At 51.1% G+C, this 18,216-nt stretch overlaps 1 protein-coding gene across 4 annotated transcripts in view; it reads right to left on the reverse strand.

Moving 5' to 3' along the window:
- Positions 1–1,424: 1,424 nt before the first annotated feature.
- Positions 1,425–18,216, reverse strand: part of MTCL3 (MTCL family member 3) — a 65,851-nt gene continuing 49,059 nt past the window's right edge. For 3 of the 4 annotated variants that reach the window (XM_064170361.1, XM_064170363.1, XM_064170362.1), the window contains one exon: positions 14,177–14,258. Coding sequence is in view for 1 of the 4 variants with exons in the window: in XM_064170364.1 (XP_064026434.1) it covers positions 2,000–2,173; positions 7,641–9,018; positions 13,332–13,411; positions 13,917–14,258; positions 16,363–16,561 (2,173 nt within the window). In the remaining 3 variants the exon portion in view is untranslated. Of the gene's footprint in view, positions 2,174–7,640; positions 9,019–13,331; positions 13,412–13,916; positions 14,259–16,362; positions 16,562–18,216 lie in introns of those variants that run through there. The other variant, XM_064170364.1, reaches the window with a different exon arrangement.

An 18,216-nucleotide genomic window follows, 5' to 3' on the forward strand; every position in this document is an offset into this window, starting at 1 on the left:
GATGAAGGACAGTGTCTTTTGAAAGTTCAGCAAGGGCCTGGGGGGTGGTGGAGTCGTCGTCCCTGGGGCACTTCAAGGCAAGGTTGGATGTGGCACTTGGTGCCATGGTCCAGCCTTGAGCTCTGTGGTAAAGGGTTGGACTTGATGATCTGTGAGGTCTCTTCCAACCTTGGTGATACTGTGATCTTCCTTTCAGGCTGTGGGAAGGCACAAGCCAGGCTCTCTGCATGTCACTCAGGGGGGGCAAAACATCTTCTGGTGCCATGTGCCTAAGATTTGGGGCACCATCGTGAGCATACCTCAAAGCAGTAGTTCTGTACTAGCTGCAGCTTGTTGCCAGAGTGCAAGTAAACCTCAGAAGGGACTGCCAGGAGTCAGTCCAGGAGCAGTGGATGAAGCCAGTGGCTCAGGCACTCTAGTCTAGGAAAAGAGTTAAAAACCCAAAAGGATTGTGGCTGCAGCCCTGGGAACAACAATCCTTGTCCTCCTGCCTTGAGCAGATCACTCACTGTGATCTGAGTTTGCCAAACCTCAAAGTATAATGCTAGAAGGACAAAAATAAACTCAGCTTTACAGAACTGAGCATGTCCAACCCTTTCCTGCCCTTCAGAAATTGCTGTCTTACACTGGAGTGTTTACAGCATTCTCTCTCTATATAATGGCACATTGAAGCTTCAGAAAGGGGCTGGAAAAGGGTCTCAGGAATGTCTCTGGTGCTGGAAGAGGGAAAAAAAAAGGCTAAGGTATGACAAATCAGAGATTTTAGTTCAGGAAATAAAACCAGGGTTGGGTATTTTGAAGAGGCTGAGGGAGCTGGGATTGGTTAGCCTGGAGAAGAGGAGGCTCAGGGGTGACCTTATTGCTGTCTACAACTACCTGAAGGGTGGTTGTAGCCAGGAGGAGGTTGCTCTCTTCTCTCAGGTGGCCAGCACCAGAACAAGAGGACACAGCCTCAAGCTATGCCAGGGGAAATTTAGGCTGGAGGTGAGGAGAAAGTTCTTCCCTGAGAGAGTCATTGGACACTGGAATGGGCTGCCCGGGGAGGTGGTGGAGTCGCCGTCCCTGGAGCTGTTCAAGGCAGGACTGGACGTGGCACTTGGTGCCATGGTCTGGCCTTGAGCTCTGTGCTAAAGGGTTGGACTTGATGATCTGTGAGGTCTCTTCCAACCTTGGTGAAACTGTGATACTGTGAAGTGGAAGGAGGATGCCACAAAGCACGACCCAGGAGTCAGCCCAGCTTCAGCTCTGTCATTGTGCAAGGCTTTAGCTCTGCAGTCAGCCACACAAATGCATATTTAGGGAGGGGGGAGTTTTGTACATGAAATACTACACCTGTGGAGCTATGTAAAAGATATACAAAATATAAATGTGATCAGGGCTGTATATTTCCAAGCTCTGTTTAAAATAAGCACAAAGAATATCTCTCTCTATATATATATATATTTATATTTATATATATATTGTAGGCCTATAGGTTGCAGTTTCAATGCCAACACTTAGCACGGGTTTTGTCTCTTCTAAATCACAGACCTGGATGCTTCCTAAGCCCAACACATGCACCTACAAACACATCATCATGCACACAGCTTCACCTTCTGCCTCTTGGCAGGAGGCTCAGAATATACAGCACTGTACATTGATTTCAAACTCAAAAGGGATTGGCGAACGAGAAGGGGGGGGAGAAAATGCAACAGAAATTCCACGTCAGATATTACCTCCCCTCCACCCCCCCCAAAAAAAAACAACCCCTACCCCACAACAAAACCAAACCAAATCCAAAAGACCCAATAAAATAACCCCAGGGCTGTTTCATCTGAATAAAAACACTGAAGACCATGGGGATGATGAGCTAAGATTCCAAACGCTTTGTCCGGCAGCTGCTGGTGGATCTCTCTCGGAGGAGAGGTGGCGGAGTAGAACTGGTTGCTGTAAGGCATCCCAAACACAGTTCAGGGTGAGGAGTGGAGCTTTCACGACACCATCCAAGCCAGCTGAGGGCTCAGACTACAGAGGTCTCTGCCCTAAAGGAGACAGGGCAGTTGTAAGCAGCTCTCCTGATGGCTGGAGGCGCCGACGGCGACCTGGATGCCCATCTGGAAGGTAAGCGGCGATTCGCTGGCCGAGCAGGGCGAGAGAAACCTTTCCCACTGGAGCACTTGGCTGGCACAGACATCTACAACACAAAGGCCAAGTCAGAGCATCATCAGAATGGTTTAAGTGGGAAGTTCCAAGCCCCCTGACCCCCATAGGCAGGGACACCTCCCACTAGAACAGGTTGCTCAAGGCTTCATCCAACCTGGTCCTCAACACCTCCAGGGAGGTTGTGGAGCACAGAAGCACCCAATGTGATCTTTGATCACATTGGGTGCTTCTGTGCTCCACAACCTCCCTGGGTAACCTGTACCAGTGTCTCACCACCCTCAACCTGTGCCACTGTCTCACCACCCTCAACTTGTGCCACAGCCTCACCACCCTCAACCTGTGCCACTGTCTCACCACCCTCACTGCAAACAACTTCTCCCTAACATCCAGTTTCCATCTCCCCTCTGCCAGTTCAAACCCATTCCTCCTCATCCTGGCATTACCAGACCTTGTCAACAGTCCCTCCATAGCCCTCCTGGAGCCCCCTGCAGGCACTGCAAGGCCACTCCAAGGTCTCCTCAAAGCCTTCTCTTCTCCAGGCTGCACAGCCCCAACTCTCTCAGCCTGTCCTCAGAGCAGAGCTGCTGCAGCCCTCTCAGCATCTTGGTGGCCTCCTCTGGACTGGCTCCAAGTGTTCCATGTCCTTCTTGTGCTGGGGGCTGCAGAGCTGCACACAGTATTCCTTGCTTTAACAAGTTAGGGCTTTTGTGGAATGCAGTGGGAATGTAGGAAAACATTTGGGATGGCCTCAGAACAGGTGGTGTGAGGCTATTAAAAGGAGCACAGCAATGGAGGGAATGCACAAGAAGAGTCACTGCCACGGACAGGGGCTGCCACGTGGGTGGTTGTGGTTTAACATACATGGGCACAAGTGTCAGACACCAGGAAAAGTAGCAAGTGTTAGTGCAAGCCAAAGCTGACTTTCAATTCTCTTTGATTTTCATATTTGGAAGGGAGTTTTGTCAGTGAATTGTCATAGAACCATACAATTGTTATGGTTGGGAAAGGCCTCCAGGATCCAACCATTGGCCCAACACCACCAGGGCCACTAAACCATGTCCCAAAGTGCCATGGTCACAGGTTTCCTGAATACCTTCAGGGATTGGGATTCCATCACAGAGTCACAGAATCTCTTAGACTGGCAAAGCCCTTCAAGCTCCTCCAGTCCAAGCATCAGTTTCACACTGACAACTTAGTGTCATGGTCTAGTTGATTGGTTAGGGCTGGGTGCTAGGTTGGACTGGATGATCTTGGAGGTCTCTTCCAACCTGGTTGATTCTATGATTCTATGATTCTAAGTCCTTGGCCAAACCAAAGCTCTCAGCACAACATCTAAGCACTAGGAATTGCTATGGTTGCAAAGGACCACCAGGAGCATCCAGTCCAACCTTCATCCCAGCAGCCTTCATCACCAGACCATAGCCTCAAGCACCACAGCCACTCTCCTTCTGAACACCTCCAGGGATGGAGACTCCACCACCTCCCTGGGCAGCCTGTTCCAGTGCCTGACCACCTGCTCAGGAAAGAACTTCCTCCCAACAGCCAACCTAAACCTCCCCTGATGCAACTTGAGGCCTCTTGTCCTAGCATTAGTAATTGGGGAGAAGAGACCAGCTCCAGCCTCACTGCAACCTCCTTTTAGGTAGTTATAGAGGGCAATAAGGTCCCCTCTCAGCCTCCTCTTCTCCAGACTCCAGACTGCCCTCCCTGGGCAGCCTGTTCCAGTGCCTGACCACTCTTGCAGAAAAGAAATGTTTTCTAATGTCCAACCTGAAGCTCCCCTGGCACAACTTCAGGCCATTTCCTCTCACCTGACACTAGGGAGAAGAAACAAACTCCCACCTGGCTGCAGTGCAGCCTCCTCTCAGGGAGCTGTGGAGAGCAATGAGGTCTCCCTTCAGCCTCCTTTTCTCCAGCTCTCTCAGCTGCTCCTCCCCAGCCCTCTTCTCCAGACCCTTCACCAGCTTCCTTGCCCTTCTCTGGACTTGCTCCAGCACCTCAATGTCCTTCTTGGAGTGAGGGCCCCAAAAGGGACCCCAGGACTCAAGATGCAGTGTCAGCAGTTCTGAGTGCAAGCAGCACCTAACTTCTTCCCTGAAAGGATTCTCAACCACTGGCACTGGGAAGTGCTTGAATCCCCATCCCTGAAGGTGTCTCAAAGCTGCAGAGATGTGGTGCTGAGGGACATGGTTTAGCAGCAGCCTTGGTAAAGGCAGAGAATGGTTGGACTGGATGAGCTTAAAGGCTTTTTTCCTAAGCAAAAGAGCTCCATGACCTATGACTGTAGGAAGCTGTTTGCACTTGGTAGCTATCCCAGGCTGTGCCAGTTTGAGCCTAGCTGGGATATGCTGGTGAGAGGAATTAGATGCTAGGCTGTGAAAAGGAAACAGTGTTGATGGCTGCTGCACTCATAGGCTTGCTGAGATGGATAAGAACAAGAACACAAACACAGATAACAGAGTTGCTCTCTGGCCTTGGCTGCTTCCCTTCTCTCTCTAACCTGCTGTCTGTGTAAGTAATCCATCTGCTTCCTAACCCCCCTGGCCAACCATCCAAACTACCTTGAGTGTAAGGCAAAGTCTGAGGTAAGGTAGAGGGGTGGAAAGGAAGTGGAAGGGTGGTTGGGAGCCCCTCCTTGGGACTCTGGTTTCTGGGAGGGCTGCTGTGTTTCTGCATTACCTTTTTAACCTGTATATTGCTGTCTATAGCTGTAGATTGTAAATACCTGCTTGTATCTTGTGCTCAGCTGTGAATATAAAGCTTCATTCTTTCATTTCCAGCCACTGAGACTAGTCTGGGTGATTTCATAAGTGCAGGGGGGCAGGGAACACCCAAACCATCACCCAGGCTGTTTCTGTATGAATGCAGTGCCATGGCTGCCTGCAGACACAGGAAAGCCAAGAGATTTTGATCTTAACTTCAATGATGCAAACCAGAAACAATGAAAATAACCCAAAGCCCTCATGCCAAGAGGAGCTCTTTGCATCTTTGTGATGTGAAGGCTGCTGGACCTAAAATGGTGCCCCCCTGATCAGGCAATATTCTATACTTTGTACAGGAGAAAATCATAGAATCAGAGAATGATCTGGGTTGGAAGGGACCTCAAAGCTCAGCCAGTTCCAGCCCCCTGCCATAGGCAGGGACAGCTCCCTCTAGAACAGGTCACTCAAGGACTCATCCAACCTGCTGCTGAACACCTTCAGGGAGGTTGTGGAGCACAGAAGCACAGAATGTGATCTTTGATCACATTGGGTGCTTCTGTGCTCCACAGCCTCCCAGGAGGTATTGAGGACCAGGCTGGCTGAGGTCTTGAGCTACCTGCTCTAGTGGAAGGTATCCAGTTGGCACTGGCTGAGCTTTGAGGTTGCTTCCAACCTAAACCATTCTATTCTCTCCTATGAAGAGGATTTTTTTTCCCTGTGAGGGTGACAGAGCCCTGGCACAGGCTGCCCAGGGAGGTTGTGGAGTCTCCCTCTCTGCAGATATTCAAATCCCACTTGGATGTGTTCCTGTGTGATCTGCTCTGGGTGCTCCTGCTCTGGCAGGGGTTGGACTGGATGAGCTTTGGAGGTCCCTTCCAACCTAAACCATTCTATTCTCTCCTATGAAGAGGATTTTTTTCCCTGTGAGTGTGACAGAGCCCTGGCATAGGCTGCCCAGGGAGGTTGTGGAGTCTTCCTCTCTGCAGATATTCAAATCCTACTTGGATGTGTTCCTGTGTGATCTGCTCTGGGTGTTCCTGCTCTGGCAGGGGTTGGACTGGATGAGCTTTGGAGGTCCCTTTCAACCTAAACCACTCTATTCTCTCCTATGAAGAGGATTTTTTTCCCTGTGAGGGTGACAGAGCCCTGGCACAGGTTGCCCAGGGAGGTTGTGGAGTCTCTCTCTCTGCAGATATTCAAAACCCACTTGGATATGTTCCTGTGTGATCTGCTCTGGGTGCTCCTGCTCTGGCAGGGGTTGGACTGGATGAGCCTTGGAGGTCCCTTCCAGCCCCTGTGATTCTGAGCTGTTGAAATCCACACAGCTCCACTGCAGCCTGTGAGCTTGTGACAGTCGAAAGTGCAGCAGCTGACAGCCTGAACCCACTGCACATTCTCAGCCCCAAACACGTTTGCCTTCTCTTTTTTGAGCCACTAAGGGCCACATCTCTTTGTGTTCCTGGCCCAGGAGCTCTTCAGGAAAAAAAAAGGAGGTTTTGGTGGCCTTTTACAGCACCTCCAACTCGCAGCCTGTTTGCAAAACAGTGTTTCTCTTTTCATGAAGAAAGAATGTTGGCAAGGGCAGTGTTTCTAATCTGCTGCAAAGAGAACTCAGCCAAGCAGAAATTAATTACTCATGCTAGAATCTTCTGTGAACCTATGCTTGAATATATAGGAGAAGCCTGCAACTGAGCCATGAGTATGAGGAGGCTCTTTTGTGACTGGAACCATGGAGCTACAATAGCCCTTTTCATAGGCAGCTCCAAGGAGCTCTTGAAACAAGCAGCACCCTGCATGCTGAAGAATGCAATCTAAGCCCTCTAGGATTTGGACAAGGCCAAGTGTGCTTTGGGAAGGCTTAAGAAATAAGCTCAGCTAAAGAAAGGAGAGAGGGAGTTAAGACCTGGCTGCAGCTCCCCGAAGAGCTGCACTGCAGTTAAAATGCAGCTGTACACAACGGGAGCAGAGAGCAGGATCTGGCACATGGCTCCACTGCTCAGTCTTAATTCCATGTTTCTGTCCTCCCAAAACTCTCTTATCTTCAGAGCACATCACAGAATGTTAGGGCTTAGAAGGGACCTCAAAAGCTCATCCAGTCCAAGCCCCCAGCCAGAGCAGGATTACCTAGGGCAAGTGACACAGGAACACATCCAGGTGAGTTTTCAGTGTCTCCAGAGAAGGGGACTCCACAGCCTCTCTGGGCAGCCAGTTTTAGGCTTCCAGCACCCTCACAGTGGAAAAGTTTTTCCTTATATTCATGTGGAGTCTCCTCTGCTCCAGCTTGCAGCCTGATTCATACTCCTGATTCATCCAGACCCTGGCCCAAAGCTTCTACCTCCACAGAACTATGTACATGGCCACATTAGCTGCCTATTTTAACATCTGAAGCTTGGGTTCACACTGAATTCATAGAGTCATAGAATCAGCCAGGTTGGTAGTGAGCTCCAAGCTCAGCCAGTCCAACCTAGCACCCAGCCCTGGCCAATCAACCAGACCATGGCACTAAGTGCCCCAGCCAGGCTTGGCTTCAACACCTCCAGGGACAGTGGCTCCACCACCTCCCTGGGCAGCCCATTCCAATGCCAATCACTCTCTCTGACAACAACTTCCTAACAACATCCAGCCTAGACCTGCCCTGGCACAACTTGAGGCTGTGTCCCTTTCTTCTGTTGCTGGCTGCCTGGCAGCAGAGCCCAACCCCACCTGGCTACAGCCTCCCTGCAGGGAGCTGCAGACAGCAATGAGCTCTGCCCTGAGCCTCCTCTTCAGGGCTTTTGCCATTCTTATGACCCTTACCTCTGGTAGCTTCTGCCTCTCTTTCCCTTGCTTGAGCTGCTGCCCAATATGCCTGGCTGAATTCCTGGGCAATTCCTGCTTTCCTTGCTCAATCTGGAACGTTTCTAAACACTGACTCAAGGCCTCACAAGCCCCATCTGTGAATTCAGAGCTTGCCCATGTCCACTTCTCTTTGCAGCACTTCAGATGGCAGGCAGAAGCCACTGCTGGCTTCTCATAGTTCTTCAGGAGCCTTTCCACCACGCCGTAGTTTGACCTCGAGTCGGCGGAACGCGGCCGGCCGGACAAGTCGCTCGGTCTCCACTCGTGCTCCTGGAGCAGCTGCCTGTAACCACTGCTGCTTGGAAGTCCATTAGCTTGCTTTTGTTGCCCTGTACTTCTGGCAGCTTTGCTGGGGTGGCTGGTTCCCTGCTCCTTTGCTGCAGGCAGTTTGGGATTGGAAACACAAGATGCATTTCCAGTTGCTGTCCTGCTAGCGGGAGGGTCACACACCGAGCCGCAGGGGTTGTGATCTTCTGGTGCTGCTGGAGCCACCTGGTTGGCTTGCAAAGTGTTGTTGCCTTTATCTGTGTGAAAGACAGCCCTGTTAAACTCATCAATCTTGGCTGCTAAAGTCTCATTTCTTTGAGTCCTTCCCAACCCAGAGTCTTCCAAAAGACCACTGCGCAGGGGGGCAGGGGCGTAAAAGTCAGCACAGTAGTAAGGGCTGCTGTGAGGCTTGGGAGATGGTTTCTGCTGCAGCCTGTTGCTCTGAGCCATATTTCCATCTGAACGACTCTTCTGGGCTGACAGGGGGGAAGGGTCCCTTCTGCTGTCTCTGCCAGTTTTGCCCACATCACAGGCCCACGTGTTGTGACAGAAACTCCCCAGCGCACTGCTCTCATCTCTGCTCCCAGCTGTGGCAGCAGCTGCCACCGCAGGACCCCTCCCAGCCTGCCCTTGCCTTGCACAGGCTGCTGCTGCTGCTGCTGTGTCGCTCTGGCTGACAGGTGAAGGGCTCACCAGCTTGCTTCCACCCCTACAGTCCTGAGCCTTGCAGTGGCTTCTGCTGCCTGCATCTCTCAGTGGCGTTTCAGCAAGCTGGATGATCGCAGAAAGGGAGTTTGTCAGGTGCCGGGAGGTGCTCCGGGGAGGAACTGGTGGAGCTTCTTTCTTCTGCCAAGGCCTGAAGTCTGCTTCTCTCTCACTAATAAGACTGCCATAAGATAGGTCCTTCAAAGCCTTGCTGGAGCCCAGCAGATTCTTCCTGTTGTGATGTTCCTCTGTTTCAAAAGCAGCTGAAGCCTGTGATTCATTGCCGGACACATGATTCATCCGAGGCAGGATAACTGTGTTTTGGGATTCCTCAAATTCCCCCAGGAAAGGAAGTGACTTCATTCTGGAAAGAAAAGGAGAGGTGCCTTAGGGATGAACAACAAGAGAATTCCTCCAGGGGACAAGGAGTCATTTCTTTCCATGAACAGGTGGCACAAATCACAGAATTGTCAGGGCTGGAAGGGACCCCAAGGCTCATCCAGCTCCAATCCCCCCTGCCATGGGCAGGGACACCTCACACTAGATCAGCTTGCCCAGAATCACAGAATTGTCAGGGCTGGAAGGGACCCCAAGGCTCATCCAGCTCCAATCCCCCCTGCCATGGGCAGGGACACCTCACACTAGATCAGCTTGCCCAGAATCACAGAATTGTCAGGGCTGGAAGGGACCCCAAGGCTCATCCAGCTCCAATCTCCCTGCCATGGGCAGGGACACCTCACACGAGATCAGCTTGCCCAGAATCACAGAATTGTCAGGGCTGGAAGGGACCCCAAGGCTCATCCAGCTCCAATCTCCCTGCCATGGGCAGGGACACCTCACACTAGATCAGCTTGCCCAGAATCACAGAATTGTCAGGGCTGGAAGGGACCCCAAGGCTCATCCAGCTCCAATCCCCCCTGCCATGGGCAGGGACACCTCACACGAGATCAGCTTGCCCAGAATCAGAGAATTGTCAGGGCTGGAAGGGACCCCAAGGCTCATCCAGCTCCAGTCCTCCCTGCCATGGGCAGGGACACCTCACACTAGATCAGCTTGCCCAGAATCAGAGAATTGTCAGGGCTGGAAGGGACCCCAAGGCTCATCCAGCTCCAATCCCCCCTGCCATGGGCAGGCACACCTCACACTAGATCAGCTTGCCCAGAGCCACATCCACCCTGGCCTTAAAAGCTTTCAGGGATGAGGCTTCCACCACTCCCTGGGCACCTCCCAAGGTGTTTTAACACTGCCTGCTTAAAAAGATGTGGGAGCAGTCTAGCTGCAGCCCCAGTGTGCTTGTACCATGAAAGAAGGCTCTGAGGAAGGTCCCATTTTGTATTCCTTTCCCTTGCCACTCAAACTCTTTCCCCTCCCTCAGTTTTTCTAGAGGTTTGCTCATTTTCTCCCCTGTCCTACAGCAAGGGCAGTGGGAGCTTGTGAGTCCTACTGATTCCAGCATTGAACTGGATGAAGCAAGCTTCAGGACCCAGTGAATCCCTTGGGTAGCTTACACACATGACAGCACAGATGTGTCTTTGGAGAGCTGCTCCAGAATCACCTTTCTCAGCCAGGATTTAGAAACTGTGCATCAGCTCAGGATCTGTTTCCTTTAAAGATACAAACATTGACTCAGCTGCAGCAACACTTCAGTGACAGCTACCTAACTGCCTGGGGCAGGGGAAGAAACACAGAGGCACAGAGTGCCAGCTTGGAAGGACACCAAGGATCATCTGCTCCAACCTATCTAGGTGATGGTGGAGTTGAAAGGAGCTGCCCCAGCACTCTGGCAAGATGAGTCTTAACACTGTTCACTGTAGAGGACTCCACTGCTTCCCTTGGGAGAGGATACAGCCTGAGAGATGTAGCAGCTCTACAGGCTGAGAAGAGTGGCTAAGAGCAGACAGGAAGAAAGGGAGCTGGGGGAGCTGGTAGAGAGGAGCTAAAGGTGAGCAGCAGAGCCAATGGCATCCTGGGCTGGCTCAGGAGCAGTGTGGGCAGCAGGACAAGGGAGGTTCTTCTGCCCCTGTGCTCAGCACTGCTCAGGACACACCTTGAGTACTGTGTCCAGTTCTGGGCTCCTGAATTGGAGAGAGATGTTGAGGTGCTGGAAGGTGTTGAGAGAAGGACAGCAAGGCTGGGGAGGGGCCTGGAGCACAGCCCTGTGAGGAGAGGCTGAGGGAGCTGGGGGTGTGCAGCCTGCAGCAGAGGAGGCTCAGGGCAGAGCTCATTGCTGTCTACAACTACCTGAAGGGAGGCTGTAGCCAGGTGGGGTTGGTCTCTTCTGCCAGGCAACCAGCAACAGAACAAGAGGACACAGTCTCAGGTTGTGCCAGGGCAGGTCTAGGCTGGATGTTAGGAGGAAGTTGTTGTCAAAGAGAGTGATTGGCATTGGAATGGGCTGCCCTGGGAGGTGGTGGAGTGGCCGTGGCTGGAGGTGTTGCAGCCAAGCCTGGCTGGGGCACTTAGTGCCATGGTCTGGCTGACTGGCCAGGGCTGGGTGCTAGGTTGGACTGGCTGAGCTTGGAGGTCTCTTCCAACCTGGTTGATTCTATGATTCTATGATTCCAGTGCTTAACTGTGCTCATGGAGAAGCATTTCCTTCTGCAGTCCAACTGGAATCTCCCCAGCAGTAACTTGTCCTCATCATCCCTTGTCTCTTCCATGGCACCCCTTGTACAAAGGCAGTCTCCATCCTCCTGGTAGCCACCCTTTATGTCCTGGGCCATGGCAAGAAGGTGTCCCCTCAGCCTTCTCCAGGCTGAACAGATCCAGCTCTCCCAGCTTTTCCTCATGTGGCAGGGCTGCCATTAAGCCCCTCTCCTTTTTGGGAGCATTGAGAACTTGCCCTGATGCAGAACTCCATGGGGTCTTTGTCAATCTCTTCCATGTCTGCATCCTGTCACACCGCAGGTTCAGCCTTAGCTTCTGCACAACTCAAGAGCAAGAGTGGAGTTTGTCATGCTAAAGCAGACCATGAACACTGAATTTTCAACAGGTGGTGGAATGCTCACTTGTTTCAGGGTCTGGCTGGCCATTTTTAGTGCAATTGTCTGGTTGCCCTTCCCTCTCTTGCTTTGTTTGCACTCTTGGATTGTCAGTTCCTGTCACATCCCTCACATTCTGAGCTTAATGTTAACACATCTATATGGGTTAGTAAGATCCTAACACATCTATACAGTGTTGTATGGACCCTGGAAATGGTTCCAAGGCAGACAGAAGTATCTGTTCATGTTGTATGGACCTTGGAAATTGATACAAGGCAAAAAGAAGTATCTGTTCATGTTGTATGGGTTGTATGGACCCTGGAAGTGGGTTCAAGGCAAACAGAAGTATCTGTTCATGTTGTATGGGTTGTATGGACCCTGGAAGTGGGTCCAAGGCAGTCAAAAATCTCTGTTCAGGTTGTATGGGTTGTATGGACCCTGGAAGTGGGTCCAAGGCAAACAGAAGTATCTGTTCAGGTTGTATGGGTTGTACAGACCCTGGAAGTGGATCCAAGGCAGTCAAAAATCTCTGTTCAGGTTGTATGGGTTGTATGGACCCTGGAAGTGGATCCAAGGCAGTCAAAAATCTCTGTTCAGGTTGTATGGGTTGTACAGACCCTGGAAGTGGATCCAAGGCAGTCAAAAATCTCTGTTCAGGTTGTATGGGTTGTACGGACCCTGGAAGTGGATCCAAGGCAGTCAAAAATCTCTGTTCAGGTTGTATGGACCCTGAAAATGGATCCAAGGAAGTCAAAAAGCTCTGCTCAGGTTGTATGGACCCTGAAAATGGATCCAAGGCAGTCGAAAATCTCTGTTCAGGTTGTATGGACCCTGAAAACGGATCCAAGGCAGTCAAAAATCTCTATTCAGGTTGTATGGACCCTGAAAATGGATCCAGGGCAGTCAAAAATCTCTGATCATGTTGTATGGGTTGTACAGACCCTGGAAGTGGATCCAAGGCAGTCAAAAATCTCTGTTCAGGTTGTATGGGTTGTACGGACCCTGGAAGTGGATCCAAGGCAGTCAAAAATCTCTGTTCAGGTTGTATGGACCCTGAAAATGGATCCAAGGCAGTCGAAAATCTCTGTTCAGGTTGTATGGACCCTGAAAACGGATCCAAGGCAGTCAAAAATCTCTGTTCAGGTTGTATGGACCCTGAAAATGGATCCAGGGCAGTCAAAAATCTCTGATCATGTTGTATGGGTTGTACAGACCCTGGAAGTTGATCCAAAGCAGTTAAAAATATCTGTTCAGGCTGCATGGGTTGTATGGACCCTGGACATGGGTCCAAGGCAGACAGAAGTATTTGTTCATATTGTGTGGGTTTTAAAGACCTTGGATATGGGTACAAGGCAGACAAAAACATCTGTTCATGTTGTGTGGACCCTGGAAGTGGATCCAAGGCAGTCAAAAACACCTGTTCACTTTAACCCACCCTCTATACAGTCACTAGAAACAAGTTCACTTTAATCTCCTATACATCCAAATTTCATTTGGCAGGTTCCACTTCATGAGTAAAACTTGCCTCAATTATGCTTCAGTATATTTCATCTGAACAGTTTGTGCTGGGCTCTAAACCACCACGATAGGATCTGCCCAGCTCCTCAGAAATTCAACAGCAACTCCCCTTTCAAAGCAGCAAAGCCTCAGTATTAACTTTCCTCCTCTCACATGAGGAGTCCAAAGATGTTTTTACCTTCTGTGGTTGGACTTCTTTCGAATTTCTTCTTGATAGCTGCATAATTCTTCACTGACTCTGGCAAGTTCTCTAAGAGCCTTGAGAAAGACAAAACCAGCATCAGCCTTTTACATGCTTCTCTCCAGAATTTGCATTTAAAAGTCACAGCGGTGGAAAGCAGCACAGGCAAAGACATCAAACTGTCCCCAGGCTATGAAGAGGGGCAGAGACTGAACATTCAGGCAGTGAGAACACACCCAGCAACAGCAAACCCAGCGGGAAGCAGAGCTGGTGGGAAGGTGAAATCAGGGACACAGAATCACAGAATGCATTGGGTTGGAAGGGACCTCTGAGGTCATCAAGTCCAACCTCCTTGCAGTACGCAGGGATGGCCCCAACTAGATCAGGTTGCTCAAAGCTCCATCAAGCTTGACCTTGAATGCCTGCATGGGTCTCCACCACCTCCTTGGGCAACCTGTTGCAGTGTTCCACCCCCCTGAGAGCAAAGAACTTCTTTCTCACTCCCTTGGGTTAAGGTGGCAGGCCAGAGCCCTCAGCATTTCCCTCTCCCTTGTCACTGAAGCATGCTCAGACTTCACTTACCACATTGAGGTCACCGATGTAATTCTTGGTACTTTTCTGGGGAGTTTTGATGCTGAGGCTGGCTGCAGGCTCCTCGTGGCTCTCACAGGGCAGGCTGTCCATTAACAGAGTGCTGTTTCTGCTCTTGGCTCTGGTGTCTTTACAACCCTGTCCTGGTTTACTGAGCAGACTCCCTTTTTGCATCCTGTCATTCCTCACGTTGTGTTGGTAGTTCAGCTCCACTGTGTCGCTCTCTCCTGAAGTAGGGGAATGCATGGACAGCTGCAGCATCTTGCTCTGGGTGGCCTTATTATCATGGGCACTCGGACTGCTCTCCCTTCTAAGTCTTACCTCCTGGTAAAGCTGAAAAACCAAGAGAACCTTCTGTTAAACCATGGCACTGTGCTGAGCTGCAGAGTAAAAGAACACCTGCATCTTCTGCTTCGAGTGATGCCCCACTCAGCAGCACCAAGCAGAAAGATGGGCATGTGTCAGTAGAAAAGTGTCATAGTTCTCAGACCATTGCTGTCACAGGGTGAAGAAAGAGCTCTTACCCTGCATGAATTCCCCATGAGCACAGTCAGATTCCCTTGGAATCATCTCCCAAGGGAAGCAGTGGATCCCTCTACATTGCACAGTTTCAAGACTCAACTTGCCAGGGTGCTGAGGCAGCTCATTTCAACTCCACTATCACCTAGAAAGGTTGGATCAGATGATCCTTGGGGTCCCTTCCAAGCTGGTATTCTGTGACTCTGTACATCTGTGAATTCTTTGCCATGCTGTTACTGTATGGCTTCTGCCCCTAGGATGAGCTTGGAAGGGATATTTCAGGTCAGTTTTTCTGCCTTGAGCCAGAACCTGTATGGTTGGCTTCCAAGAACTAGCAGCACACTACACAGCAGACACAGCCCTGACCTGATGGATGTGGAGTGTGGGAATGGGAGGGAGAGGCCTCTGGCTATGCTACAGCTTATTAAAGGATGTTAGTTTAAGGAAAGGAAGTGAATTCTCAGCCCATAAGCACCACCTGCACTGGAGTAGACCATTCTGGCTGTCAGAGAAGTGGAATTCTTCCCTCTGACTGCAGTGGTAAACCAGCATGGCACAATGGTTATTGTTTAGCAATGTGCTGTCACCTTCTCTCATGCCATCTGCTGAGCTCCAGTGGCTTCATGAGCAAATGACAAGGTGGCAAGTAGTGGCACCCAGCACATTCCAAGTAGGAAACTGTGATAAATGATGAGCTAGAAAAAAACCAGCAGCAGCATCAAACCTTCTTCTGCTTACAGTATCATTTCCAGTGCCAAAAATCCCCTGGTTCTTTATAAACATTCATTCTTAAAGCTGCTCTTCTGAAGAGAGCAGAGAGCAGGCACCTCTGCAGAGCCCTCTGCAGAGCCATCTGCCTGCTCTCTGGCATTGCACCACGACAGCTTTTGAAGCAGAGTGCAAAAGGGGAACAGCATGAAGAACATGTGGCCACCTCAGGGGTAGTGCTGTGGATTAGAAAGATTCCCATGTTCAAAGACTTGACACTTGACCTCATCCTGGGCTTTCAGATTTCACTCCCAAAGTCCAGCTGCTCGCAGAACCTGAGGGCTGAACTTTGTCATTTCCAAGAAATGAGGGCCTCAGAGTCAGCACAGCAGCAAGAAGGGAGGATACCTCCTCAGGACTCAACATTAGCATCTCCTAAATCAAAGAATCATAGAATCAAGCAGGTTGGAAGAGACCTCCAAGCTCAGCCAGCCCAACCTAGCACCCAGCCCTAGCCAGTCAACCAGACCATGGCACTAAGTGCCCCAGCCAGGCTTGGCTTCAACACCTCCAGGGACAGCAACTCCACCACCTCCCTGGGCAGCCCATTCCAATGCCAATCACTCTCTCTGACAACAACTTCCTAACAACATCCAGCCTAGACCTGCCCTGCCACAACTTGAGGCTGTGTCCTCTTGTTCTGTTGCTGGTTGCCTGGCAGAAGAGCCCAACCCCACCTGGCTAAAGCCTCCCTTCAGGGAGCTGCAGGCAGCAGTGAGCTCTGCCCTGAGCCTCCTCTGCTGCAGGCTGCACACCCCCAGCTCCCTCAGCCTCTCCTCACAGGGCTGTGCTCCAGGCCCCTCCCCAGCTTCATCACCTTTCTCTGGACACCCTCCAGTATAGAAGAGGATCAGAGAATCAACCAGGTTGGAGGAGACCTCCAAGCTCATCCAGTCCAACCTATCCCCCAGCCCTATCCAGTCATCTAGATCATGGAACTAAATGCCTCAACATCTCTCTTGAATTGAAGGGGGCAGAACTGGACACAGCACTCAAGGTGTGGCCAGACCCCTGCTCCAGTTTCAAACCATTGCCTCTCATCCTCTCACTGCAGGTCCTTGCAAACAGCAGCACACAGAATTCAGGAACCACATAAACCTGCAGTCCCTTCACTCCAAGTGAGAATGTGCAGAGCTTGGTTTGAAAGTACCTCTTCTATTTTCTTCTGCATGACCTTCCACTGACATTCCCACTCCTTCCTTTCGTTGTCAAACCTCTCCAGCAGCTCCAGCTTCTCTTTATTCCAGTTCCTCTCGGTGCTCTCCAGCTGTTTATGCAGGTCCATGGTTACAGTCTGTGCAACAGCAAGAAGACAGCTCTGCTTTATTTCTTTCTTCCCTGGATGTTTCCTAGAAGTTGAGCAGAGTAAATCTTACTTGGGTTTGGTTCTGGCTTTCAGAGAGGGGTGGGGGGGGGGAAACTCAACCCCAAAATATCCAAGCAAAACTCAGCTTACACAAAAAAACCTCCACTGCACTCAAGACCTTTTTGCAATCTAAACATCCAGTGCTGGTGAACTCTGAAACCATGTCAGTGCCTTCTCACTTTGACTCAGTAGAGTGAGAGAATGGTTGGGCTCAATGATGTTAAAGGTCTTTTCCAACCAAAACAATTCTCTGAGTCTATGATTTAATTCCCACCACCCCCTCCATCTTTTTTTGGCTACATTTAGTTCTTTATTACCTTGCAAAGCCTTTCTGAGAAATAAAGAGAAGTTAACTCTCTGCTTCACCAGAGTCCTTCAAATCATGTCAGAATGGGAGAAGTAAGATGTGTAAATGCTGTGAAGCTGTGAACAACACAGGCAGGCATAGATCTAGAATCAGAGAATCATAGAATGGTGGGGGTTGGAAGGCACCTTGAAAGCTCATCCAGTTCAACCCCCCTGCCAGAGCAGGATCACCCAGGGAAGGTAGCACAGCAACACATCCAGGTCTGGAAAGTCTCCAGAGAAGGAGACTCCACAACCTCTCTGGGCAGCCTGCTCCAGGGCTTCAGCACTCTCACAGTAAAGTTTCTCTTTGTATAGAGATAGAACTTGCTGGGTTCTAGCTTATCCCTGTTGTTCCTTGTCCTACCACAGGACACCACTGAAAAGAGCCTGGCCTCTTCTTCTTCTCTCTCTCCCATCATATGGAATCATAGAACCATAGAATCAGTCAGGGTTGGAAGGGAGCACAAGGAGCAGCCAGTTCCAACCCCCTGCCATGCCCAGGGACACCCTACCCTAGAGCAGGCTGCACACAGCCTCAGCCAGCCTGGCCTCAAACACCTCCAGCCATGGGGCCTCAACCACCTCCCTGGACAACCCATTCCAGCCTCTCACCACTCTCCTGCTCAACAACTTCCTCCTCACCTCCAGCAGCCTGACTCTCCATTCCCCCCAGTCCTGTCACACCCTGGTCTCTTAAAAAGTCCCTCCCCAGCTTTTGTGTAGCCCCCTTCAGATCCTGGAAGGCCACAAGAAGGTCACCTGGGAGCCTCCTCTGCTCCAGACCAAACAGCCCCAACTCCTTCAGTCTGTGCTCACAGCAGAGCTACTGCAGCCTCTGAGCATCCTCCTGGCCCTGCTCTGGACACTCTCCAGCATCTCCACATCCCTCTTTTCACAGGGGCTCCAGAGCTGGATGCAGTACTCCAGGTGGGGTCTCAGCAGAGCAGAGCAGAGGAGGAGAATCCCCTCCCTGGCCCTGCTGGCCACACTGCTGCTGCTGCAGCCCAGGCTCTGCTTGGCTTTCTGGGCTGCAAGTGCACACTGCTGGCTCCTGCTGAGCTTCTCCTCCACCTGCACCCCCAAGTCCCTCTCCTCAGGGTTGCTCTCCAGCCTGGCACTGCCCAGCCTGGATCTGTGCATGGCATTGCCTCGACCCAGCTGCAGGACCTTGCCCTTGGTCTTGTTGAACCTCCTGAGCTTGGCTTGTGCCCACCTCTGCAGCCTGCCCAGCTCCCTCTGGAGGGATCCCTGCCCTCCAGCCTGGCTGCTGCACCACACAGCTTGGTGTGG

The sequence above is a fragment of the Pogoniulus pusillus genome, chromosome 33, assembly GCF_015220805.1.
Source record: "Pogoniulus pusillus isolate bPogPus1 chromosome 33, bPogPus1.pri, whole genome shotgun sequence".
In the NCBI taxonomy this organism is placed as follows: domain Eukaryota; kingdom Metazoa; phylum Chordata; class Aves; order Piciformes; family Lybiidae; genus Pogoniulus; species Pogoniulus pusillus.